Source organism: Balaenoptera physalus (genome assembly GCF_965194825.1).
Source record: "Balaenoptera physalus genome assembly, chromosome: 10".
NCBI lineage: Eukaryota > Metazoa > Chordata > Mammalia > Artiodactyla > Balaenopteridae > Balaenoptera > Balaenoptera physalus.
In genome coordinates this window covers 74,747,996-74,759,568 of record NC_138889.1, presented here as the reverse complement: position 1 = coordinate 74,759,568, position 11,573 = coordinate 74,747,996, and the positions used below count along the sequence as shown (strand labels likewise).

The 11,573-nt window shown below is 51.6% G+C and overlaps 1 protein-coding gene across 8 annotated transcripts in view; it reads left to right on the top strand.

Moving 5' to 3' along the window:
- Positions 1–1,823: 1,823 nt before the first annotated feature.
- ABCC8 (ATP binding cassette subfamily C member 8) overlaps positions 1,824–11,573 on the top strand; it is a 76,027-nt gene continuing 66,277 nt past the window's right edge. Inside the window, exons 1-3 of one of the 8 annotated variants that reach the window (XM_082476516.1) lie at positions 1,824–2,140; positions 3,436–3,577; positions 7,868–7,989. In XM_082476516.1, coding sequence (XP_082332642.1) covers positions 1,993–2,140; positions 3,436–3,577; positions 7,868–7,989 — 412 coding nt within the window. In that variant the 5' untranslated portion in view covers positions 1,824–1,992. Of the gene's footprint in view, positions 2,141–2,513; positions 3,578–7,867; positions 7,990–11,573 lie in introns of those variants that run through there. The other 7 variants (XR_014267915.1, XR_014267914.1, XR_014267913.1 and 4 more) reach the window with 7 other exon arrangements.

Here is an 11,573-nt window from a genome sequence, read left to right as displayed (position 1 = left end):
TCTTTTTGCCGTGCTTCGAGGCTTGTGGGATCTTAGTTCCCCAACCAGTGATCAAACCTGTGCCCTCGGCAGCAGTGAAAGTGCAGAGCCCTAACCACTGGACCATCAGGGAATTCCCCATCTCATCTCTTTGAACCTCAGTTGTTTCGTTCTTACAGAAAGAGAATGGTAATAACAGTAATTATAAACACAGCAACGGTAGCTAATGTATACTATGCACCACCCTAATGTAACAGCCATTTCCAAGTCTGAGCTTCCCCCGTGGGCTTGCATTCAAACATACATATTTAATATGGCTGTAATCAAAGGAAACACACAATTTTGTTCCTTCCTTTATCACCTGACATTGTCTCATAAGCTTTTCCCACTTGACTACATAGACTCAGCAATCACTTTTTCAGTGGCTGCATTCACCCAGATTAATTAACTCCTGCCATTGGTACGGGACATTTACAGCCACCAAGTTTTCACTATTTTGGCTGATACTGCAGGAAACATCTTTTGGCCTCAGAGAGATACCCAAAAAGTTGGAGACTGTCTGAGGACTTTGAACCCTGAGCTCCTGCCCTCCCCAAGCTCTTCACTCAGCCCCACCTACCCTCTGCTCTGGTTCCTGGTTCTGCCCTGGCCTCTCTCAAGTCCTAAGGCAAAGCTGAGTCCTTGCCTGACAGTGTCTTGTAAAGGCTTCGAGCCTCAAAGCAGCCTCAGAACAGCCTCAGTGAAGCTCATAGGGAAAAGGGCTGAAGAGAGCTTCCTTGATGACCCCCTAGCTCCTCCTGAGAACAGATGCATTTATGCTCCATATCCCTAACTCAGAAATTTCTTCTAAAATCTAACCCCAAATCCCCTTTTGTCTTCTTTCTTCATAGGACGTAAACATTTTTGGTCACAGACCTGTGAGAATTTCTCCAAAAAGTATAGGAAGGCATAATATTGTCTTTACGATTTCACCAGGTTCTTGAACTCCTTAAGCCTGTCTGTGTCAGGTTAAGGATACAGCCTAGGGTATCTGACACTATCTCTTTCCACCCCTCTTGGCTGCCTTCCATTGCCTTCACTGGATATAATTCCACAAGCACCTCTTTTTCAACCTTGGGCCGTGATCTGTTCTATCCATTCACCTGCCAGTCGCTGGAGGTTTCAATAATGTAATAGACGCATGCCTGAGGTAGATGGGGGCTGGGGAGTGCGGGTTGAAATTCGATGAGCTGAGTTCAAGTTATGCTTCCCTACTTGTTGGCAGTGAGACCTTGGGTCAGTCATGTAACCTCCCGGAGCCTTAGTTTCCTCACCAGAAAAATGGGAGCAATTAACCTGTACTTAGCAGGAGTATCGGAAGATTCCGTTTGTGAAAGCGAGGGATACGCTGTAAAGCACCTATGAACGTCCCCCGCTTGGAACCACTTTCGAAAACCTTCGAAGCTCCCCGCTAGGTAATCTTTTTGAATGCTTTTCCTATTCATATGGGGTGGGGCTTGTCCCACACTGCCCCACCAGGACCCTCCGCTCTAACTATACCCACAAGAGCCAGGCCCAGGTGAGCTCACAGCTCAGACCCCGGGCAGGGAGGTCACACTCGAGACTCCGACCGCGCCCACTCCGGAGCCGCGAGGACCCTCCTCCTCTCTTCTGCACCACTCACCCTCCCATCCAGACTCGAGCATGCCCACCCACCCAGCCTGTCTTCCCTTCTTCCCCAGCGCACGCGCGCGGCAGGGCACTCACAAGGCGGCCCCCAGCGCATCGTGCGGGCCGCCACAGCTGGAACTCTGCCCCAGCGCGGCCCGGCGGGTCGGGCTCCCCGCCGCCCCCCAGGCCCCGCAGGTAGAGGAGCGGGGCGGGGTGGGAGAGCCGGAGCGCCGACGGGGCGGGGCCCGCGGGGTGGGGGCTGGGGCCTGACGGCCGGGCCGGGCGGTGGAGCTACCGGGGACAGAGCGCGGGAGGCGCGTGGAGCCAGCCGCAGTTGGAGCCCGAGCGCGAGCCCGCGCCGCCATGCCCCTGGCCTTCTGCGGCAGCGAGAACCACTCGGCCGCCTACCGGGTGGACCAGGGCGTCCTCAACAACGGTTGCTTCGTGGACGCGCTCAACGTGGTGCCGCACGTCTTCCTGCTCTTCATCACCTTCCCAATCCTCTTCATCGGTGAGCGCGCGGGGCGAGCAGCGGAGGAGGGGAGGACGGAGGTCGGGAGGGAGGAGGAGGAGGAGGCGCTGCGCGCCGCAGCGCTCCGCGTCCCCTTGCGGCCAGGCGACCGCCGCTCGCCTCCCTCTTGGGGTCCCCTGCTCTGTGTTATGCCCCGCGGTGCCGGCGCTCGCACACCCGCACAGCCCTCACTCCCGGGGTGTCCCTGAAACCGCACGCACCACAACGGAAGCTCCTGACCCAGGGGACCCCCAAGTTTTGCCACCGCAGGGCCAGAGCTGGGGTGGAGAAAGGGGAAAGCAGGGGTCTCTGTACGCGCTGGAAAGGTCGGGAGGGGGTCGGGCTGTAACCTCAGAGGCGCTGTGTAGGGAGCCGGGCCACCCCTCCCCCAAGGCACCCTTCTCGTCAGCCGCAGCTGGGCCCAGGGAGGAGTGCAGCCTGCGCCTCAGAGGCTGGGCTGGGGGCCCTGCGAGCCCTGTGCTTCCCAGGGGCTGAGCCCGACAGTGGTCGGTAGCCTCCGGCAATCCTGGGCTTCCACTCGCCCCGATCGAGAAGAGGCTCCGCTTCCCCAGCTAACCCCACCGCGGCGCGCGCGTCTCCGGAGCGCAATTTCTCGGGCTCGGGGCAGAGCCGATCCGACTTAGCAGAGACCCGGACGGAGGCCACCAGCGCCCCTGTTTGAAAGCCCTCTGCAGAGTTCGGCGTCACCGCCCAGACAGTCGTGTGTGCCTCTTTCCTAAGGTCCCCTTTATCTCTCTCCAAGACCTCGAATTTCCCAAGCTAGCTAGCTCTGTCAACTCATAGGGTGTTCCCTGCCTCCCCCAAAACGGGTTAATTTGCTCTAATTAAGAAAAAAAGGCAAATCTTAAGATTCATATACAGCTTTTGAAAAGAAAGGAAAAATTGCTACAAAATTAAAAAGAGGAGGATGCTGCAGAAGCAAAAAGTTGCTAGTTGTTGACAAAGACAACTAGAAATAGGAAGGAAGCTTATGCTCACATGTGTATCAAAAATTGCACCAGCATTTACACTGTTGCTCTCAACCAAATGGTTTATTTATGCGGTTATTTGTCACACAAGAAGTCCGCATATAAAATGGGTACCTGCACATGTGGGCCTCTGTGGGTCCGGGGTTTCATGCAAGGACATTTAGTTCATGTGTACCAGACTGGGGCATTGTCATGGGTACACTCCTCATCCCCACCATGGACCCAATGCCTAAGCACCCCCCTGGGGTTCACGAAACCTCCTCCAGGTGAGCCAGGCTTCCCACCTCTTCCTGTCTCTCCTTGCAGGATGGGGCAGTCAGAGCTCCAAGGTGCACATCCACCACAGCACATGGCTCCACTTCCCGGGGCACAACCTGCGCTGGATCCTGACCTTCATGCTGCTCTTCGTCCTGGTGTGTGAGATCGCGGAGGGCATCCTGTCTGATGGGTGAGTGACTGTCAGAGGACCCAGGAGAGCGGGTCTACTCAAGGGTGCTTCCTAAAAGGCCCAGGGAGACCCCAGCTCAGCTGCATTCCATGAGCCAATATCGTTTCATTTGCTAATAAATCCAGCAACTGTTTACCCAACATCTGTGTGCCAGGCTCTCTGTGCCAGGCACTGGACAGTGAGAACCAGGCCCTGCTCTCAGTGCAGCAGGGTGGAGGGAACCCAGATCTGCACACCAAGACCTGGTGAAATAATCCTAGAGCCTATTAGAGTGGATATGCCCAGCCTCTCCCACAAGCTGCTGGGGTTACCTTCTTGGAGGGAAAAAAAATCACTCTTGCTTAAGATCTTTCCTTGGCTCCCGGTTGTTTACAAGGTCCTAAGTCCTCAGCCTGGCATCCAGGTTCCTCACAGTCGGCCCTCCCTCTCTCTAGCCTCATTCCTAAGGGCCTTCTCCCCATGCCCACCTTGCCTCTGGGCCTCACAGCATACTCTTCACACCTCTGCCACAGCACAGATCATACTGTATGTTAACATCTATATCTATTTGCAAACTGTCTCCCCCCTAAATCAGAAAGGCCTCAGAGTTGGAATCTGCATTTCATTCATCTTTGTATTCACAGTGCAAGGCACATGAGACAGCTCCATAGACCCTTAGTGACTCCTTAAGAGAATAAATGAAATAACGTTACAAGTAAGTACTGTGGGAGGATAAAGGAAGGCAGAGTTGGGCAAGCTTCATGGTTGAGGGGACTTCTGAGCAGAATCTGGAAGGATGACTAGGGTTCTGACAGGCAGAGGAGTTCCAGAGAGGGAAGGCCAGTGGGGAGTCGTGAGAAAGGTACCACGGGCGAGTGGGGAGGGGTGGGAGGGGAAGCAGGCAGGGTGGGAGCAGTGCAGCAGTGCAGCGGGGCTGAAGCATGAAACACGTGGGAGCGATGGAGGCTGAGATTTGGAAACTGGGGGCATCTGCAGGAAGGCTTCACATGCCAGGCTGAGTGTTTGGGTTGAATTTTGTAGGCAGTTTGGAAGAGAAGAGATGTAATCAGCGCAGCACTTTTAGGTGGGAACTCGAGGGCAGGATGGAAGCAGGGAGAGGCTGGAGGTAGAAACAGCACTGAGGAGTGATTGCAGTAGTCTAGGTGAGAGATACCTGCAGCCAAAAGCGGTGTGTCAGCAGTTGGGGGTGCAGATGAGGAGGACATGAAGCAGCCATCTCACTAAGGAAGAATGGAAGGATCGGCAAGGCTCAGTGACTGCCTGGGTGACGGGGTGGTGGAGGGTGGTGGACATTTGGCTTAAGTACTTGAGGTCCAGTCCCTCTGAGCTGGAATCAGAGTATGCCCAGATTCCGCTCCTGCCAGCCCTGGCTCCTGCAGATGCATGGCAGGAGGATGGGGTCCTCACCCCACCAACACACACACTCCCTCCCCCTCCCACTCCCAATGTCCCTGCATCCTGGCTTCAGCAGTAATCGCTGTGGTAACTGCTTGCCTTGGGCCTCCTCCTGACTATCAAAGCCCTCAGATGAGCAGGACCAGAATGCATACCGCCACATAACTAACTAGCAGGTGACAAGTCTGCCTCCCGCCTTCCATCCCAACACCCCTTCCAAAGCAGCACAGATGCTAGAGACGGGAGGGATGCCTTGTGAGCCCTCCGGCCAGAATATACGCACCACACCGGGCTGTAATGAACAAAGCGACAGAGGGGAAAATACCCTTCCTGCAGAGAAGGTAGACCTGGGTCTTTGCTAGCATTTCTGCTGTGCCACGTACCAGCTGTGGGACTTTGGACAAGTCACCCAGCCCTTCTGGGTCTCACTTTCTCTACCTGTGAAATGAGCATCATAATCCCTGCCTTGCCTGCTTCATAGGGCAGTGGAGGATGAAATTAGAGCATAGACGGGGTGCAGAGTGCAGAGTGGCAGAGCCCTGGGCAGCTAGTATATTCCCAGAATGTGGGAGACTGGGTAGAATACGGTTGGGGACTCCGTCCTGCTGGCTGTCCAGCAGCCCCTCCTGTGTGGGGCAGCACCTGTATCCCAAACCTCTCCAGCTCAGTGCAAATCGCCATCTCCTCCCCAGAGAGCAGGTCAGCTCCTCAATAGGCACTTATCTGGTATTTGCTGGTTTCCATCTGTGGCCTACATCCCTGGGCAGGGGAGCATGAAGGAGGATGGGAAGGGGAACAGACATGAAGAGAAGCCACAGTCCCTGTCCTGGGTTGGCAGACTTGCCGGAAGTGTATGGGGCAGATGAGAGAGGGGGGCCATTAAAACTGTGGCCTTTAAACTTGAGTTTAGTTTAAGGTAAGCCTCATTTAGTGATTAATTAAGGCATCTAACCTGTAGGGCTTCTTGTCTTCCTTTAAGTATTATTTCTCTGTGATGCTCTGAATTCACAACAACCAAAGCAGTATAGGTTATTTAGAAATTTTTTTTAAATATAGAATGTTTTTCCCAGACCACCATACACTGGAAAAAAGCCATATATAAAACTTTTACCTAATTTCTTACCTAAGTCAGTGTATATTATTCAGTAAAGCAGCCTAAATCTATTTAAGTCTTGTCATAAAATACTTATTTCAGTTATGGTTATTCACTGTCTTATTTCATCTTATAAAATGTTTATCATTTCTGCCTTCTACTGCAAAAAAAATGAATGTACTTAAACTTATGAAATAACATTTTAGATGTCACTTAAAAATGTATGCAGGAGTACAGAGTTTTTCAAAATTATTTCAAGGAGTACAGAGGCAAGAGTTTTGAAGACCTCCTGGACAGGGTGTTGGTTGTTTCCAGTGCCCCCACTAGTGACTGCCTTGTACCTCCTGTAACAGTGCGAAGACCTTGCACTGAGACTATCCACTAATCAAGCTTCAAGAATATCAACGTGTACAGTCTCATTTAACAAGAAATCTGGAGGCCACCTTTTTTAGTTGGTGTGGTGGCTTAGTAATGGCATCAGGAACCCAGCTTCTCCACATCTTTCTATACCATACTCTGTGTGTCCACCATATCTTCTCTTATGGTTACAAGATGGCTGCCCAACTCCAGGCATCAACTAAGCAAGGAAAAAGGGAGCATGTTGCCCACAGGCCTCTTCTTTATGCAGGAGATCATCTTCTACAGACATTCCTTACATCTCATTGACCAGAATTGGGTTATACGGCCACTCTTAAACCGATCACTGACAAAGAAGTGTGCAATTGCATGGCTGCTTGAACCAATCACCATCCATTCCCTGGGGCTGGGCGCATTGCTGCTGGAGCAAACTTGTGGTTCTTCTAGCGAGGAAGAAGGGAAACACGCTGCCTCTATGCTATATCCTAGTCCCACCAGACCGCTTGGGGTCCCAACATGGCTCTCTTCATGCCCCCCACCTTCTCTGTTGAACTCCTGCTCATCCTTCAAAGTTCAGCCTTGTGCCACCTCCTCTGTGAAGCATTCCCTGCTTGCCCACCCTCCCCTGTGTGCTCTCAGCCTTCTGTCCATCTGCAATACCACTTCCCTAGACTGCCTAGTCCGACGGTTAGCTCTGAGCATGGTTGCTTCCTTCCGAACTGTCAGCTTCTCGAGGGCAGGGACTCTTTGCACACTGGATAGAAGGAGCAGCGCAAGCAAGGGCAGCGCTGAAGCAGAAGACTGGAGGAGGCCTCCTGGGAATGGAGGGGTTCCTAACCGTAGCTTCACTAGAAAGAGCAGGCTGGGCAGTGCTGGAAAAAAGGCTTGAGGCCACATCACCTGTGCCGTTGAGTTTTGCTTTCTATAGAAGGGAGCCTTGGAAGGGCATGATCAGGACCAGTCAAGCTGAGCCTCCTCACCAGTTGTGGGGAAGCTGAGTTCTGGGAGGGAGCTCTGGCTCCCTATGGGCCTTATCACCAGACCAGAGCCCACCTACTGAGGCCTCTGTAGGGGGATAAGCTGGTTCCAAGCCAGAAGCTTTGCAGCTGCGACTGCCAAGGTCAGCTCCCCTACGCCAGATTCTGTAAGCGTGAACCCAGAGAGAGAAGGCCATGAATTTCAAAGCCTGAACACCGAGCTCTCATAGCATGTCTGTGTGAACGCCTGGGCCCCTTAGTTAACAGGCGTGTTTGGGGTATGGGCTGGGCAGAGCTGCCAGCATATGGTATGGAACTCTATGGCATGTGTGTTCTGGAGGCCCCACTGTGTGCTGTGCCCTAAGCACGAGGCCTGGGTTACTCTGTTAGGGTACGACGCAGCTCATCTACATTTTCTCTCTCTCTCTCTCCCTCTCTCTCTCTCTGTCTCTCTTGCCCTTATCTCAGGGTGACCGAGTCCCGCCATCTCCACCTGTACATGCCGGCCGGGATGGCGTTCATGGCTGCTGTCACCTCTGTGATCTACTATCACAACATTGAGACCTCCAACTTCCCCAAGCTGCTGATTGGTAGGGAAAGGGGAGGAGTGGGAAACGGGGAGGGATAGGGACTTCCATTTGTTCCTTCAGATAATGTTTGCTGAGGACTTACTATGTGCCAGGTACCGTTCTAAGTGCTAGAGGTTCAGAATTAGAGAAGAAAAATTCTTGCCATTGTGGAGCTTCCAGTCTGGTGGAGGAGACGTACAAGCAAAGACAGTGAACAGACAAGCAAACAAATAAGCAGTGAGGATGCTGTGAAGAACGTAGAGCCGGGTAAGGGGTAGAGAGTGAAGGCCGTGCTGCTGTCTGTGTAGGATGCTCAGAGGAGGTCTCTGATAAGGGCGAGCATGCAGACATTCGGGGGTAGATGTTTCCGTGCAAATGGCACAGCAAGCGCAAGGGCCTTCTGATAGGAACAAACGTGGCAAAGAGGCTAGTATGGGCGAAGGCAAATGAGCAAGGGGAAGAATGGTAGGAGATGGGGTCAGGGGCCAGGAGAGGAACAAGGAAGACTCCTAGGCTTTGGGCCAGAGTACATGGGTGAACAGTGGTATTAGTAACTGACATGGCAAAGGAGCAGGAGTTGGGGTGTTTAGGCCACAGTTGAGTTTGAAACAGCCAGCTCAAGTGTCAGGCAGTCAGTTAGATAAACAAGCTGGGTGTTCCAGAGGAGGTCTAAGATAGTCATGGCTTTATAGGTGACATCTTGAGCCCAAATGAGGTAACCTGGAGGAAAGAGAAGGGGCCCAGGACCAGAGCCTGTGGTTTGCCAACGTTTAGGAGTGCCCGCTTAGACCTTCTGACACCATGTGGCCGGGATCCCAGTCAGAAACAACGGTGATGGCTGTTGACATTTACTGAGTGTGTACTGTGTGCCAGGCTCAGTGCTAAGCTTCCTCCATGCATTATCTCACTTAACCCCCACACTCTCCCTCTTGTACTGTTGCTATCCCCATTTTACAGATGTGAACACTGAAACTCAGAGAGGTTACGAATAATAACAGTGAACGCTCATTTAGCACCTGCTATGTGTCAGGCATGATCCTAAGCATTTTACATATATTAACTCATTTAATCCTTACAACTCTGTGAGGTAGGTACCATTATTATTTCCCTTTTATAGATCAGGAGACCGAGGCTCAGTAGTTAAGTGGTTTGCGCTAGTCTCCCCAGCTAGTCAAGGGCCAGAGCCAAGTTTTTTTGGGTTTTTTTTTTAATATTTATTTGCTTATTTGCTTGCACTGGGTCTTAGTTGTGGCATGCAGGATCTTTCATTGCGGCGTGTGGGCTCTTCATTGCAGCACGCGGGCTTCTTTCTAGTTGTGGTGCACGGGCTCAGTAGTTGTGGTGCGCGAGCCCTCCAGTTGTGGCGCACGGGCTTAGTTGCCCCACGGCATGTGGGATCTTAGTTCCCTGACCAGGGATCGAACCCGCATCCCCTGCATTGGAAGGTGGATTCTAAACCACGGGACCACCAGGGAAGTCCTCAGAGCCAGGTTTAGGTCCCAGGAGTCTGGCACCCAAGCAGGCTCTTAAAAAGGCTGAGACTGTGTGTTTAAGGGTCCTCAGACTGTGCTTAGGCCAGAGGTATAAATCCACAGATCTGCCTCTGTGTGGGGCTCAGTCTGCATGTCTAAGGCCGGGGCTGTACATCTGACTGTTAGGCTGTGGTCAGACCATGTGTCATTAAGTCAGACTATGATTTTTAGGAATCATAGCATCTAATTGACATCTGGAGTCTGGAACTCTCTGTGCTAAGCCAGAGACAGCACGGTGTCATGAGTGGGTAGAGGATGTTTCCCAAGCTAATCACAGGTCTACCTTCCTGTGTAAGGTGGGAGCTGGCTCCATCAGGATCACCCTGGTGATGCCCCCACCCCAGGGACCCCCCAGTGAGTGTGGTTGAGGGACTAGGGGGCAGCAGGTGGAGAGGTGTTAAATACAGGCTTCGGAGAGCCTCCCGCGCCAGTGTCTGAAGCAGCTCCTCATGCACAGAGACCTCTCATTAACCACGAGGCCTGGCTGACCGGTGCCCCTGGAAACACCCTGTCTAGGCATCTGGCGAGTTCATTTTCTCATTCTCCAGAAAGTGCATAATATTATCTCCGCAAAGCACAAATGACCACCCATGGATGGACCAGTCCTTCTCCAAGGAACAAAGACTAACTCCCCCCTTTGGTAGAGCTTTGCTCTCCACAAAGCCAGAAATTCTAGAACAGGGAAAAGGGAAGAGGATGCACCCCATGAGCTGCAGGGCAGCGGGTATTAGGGGAATAGTTGGCCCTTTGAGGAAGCTACTGTCCGGTCACAGGTCTGGAGTCCTGCAGAAAGGTGACCCATGATGCGGCTTACATTGTCCTGCGAAGTAACCTTGTTCCTGGACCCAGGTGAGATCAGAAGGTGTTCTGTGAGAAAGTCATGTTTGAGCTGAGAACTGCAGGATAGGTAGGAACTAACGGTGAGAAGGGACAGGGGAATGCTCCAGGCAGAAGGAGCAGCATGTGTAAAGGCCCAGAGGCAGAAGATGCAAAGCGCATTAGGAAGTCTGGGCAAAAAACAGCAGCTGAAGTGCAGAGAACAGAAGGGAGCTGAACTTTGAAGGTTGGAGTGGCAGGTGGGGCAAGACCTTGAAGGCCACACTACAGGCGTTATTCTTTATCCCAAGGGCGATGGGAAGCCATTGAGGATCGGGATGTGTGTGTGTATGTGTTAACATATGCATAACATAAATCTTACCATTTTAACCACTTTTAAGTGTACAGTTCAGTGGCACTCAATACATTCGCATTGTTGGGTAACTATCACTACCATCCATCTCCAAAACTCTTTCATCTTCCCATTAAACAATAACTGCACCCATTAAACAATAACTCCCCTCAACCCCTCAAAACCATCATTCGATAATACTTTCTGTCTCTATGAATCTGACTACGTTAGGCACCTCGTATAAGTGGAATCATACACTGTTTTGTCCATTTGTGATTGGTTCATTAAACTTATTATATTCTCAGGTTTCACCCATGTTGTAGCACATGTCAGAATGTTCTTCCTTTTTAAGGCTGAATGATATTCCATTGTGTGTGTGTGTGTGTATATATATATATATATGTATATATATATATATATATATATACACACACACACACACACACACCATATTTTGTTTATTCATTCATCCATCAATGGGCAGTTGGGTTGCTTCCACCTTTTGGCTATCAAAAATAATGCTGCTATGAACATGGGTGTGTTGAGATCATATTTGATTAAATGTATTGCTCTACGGAGGCTAGGTTGGAGGAGGGCAAGAGGGGAAGTGGGGAAACCATGAGAAAGCTCTTAAGGTGGTCCAGGGGAGACATGATGGTGACCTGACCCAGGTGGCCACCCAGATGGACAGAAGTGAGTGGATTCAAGATAATTAGGAGGTAAAATAGAATTTGGTAATAGGTAGGATGTGGGGGTGAGGGAGAAGAAAGGGAGGGAAGAAGCAGAGGTAATGGGAATTCAGAGTTTAAAACTCACCAGCAGCCCCTGTGTTTTACTACTTTCTTTCCTTTCTCCTTTCTCTCAGACATGCACTAAGCTTTTACCGAATGCTGCTGTGTCTGGCA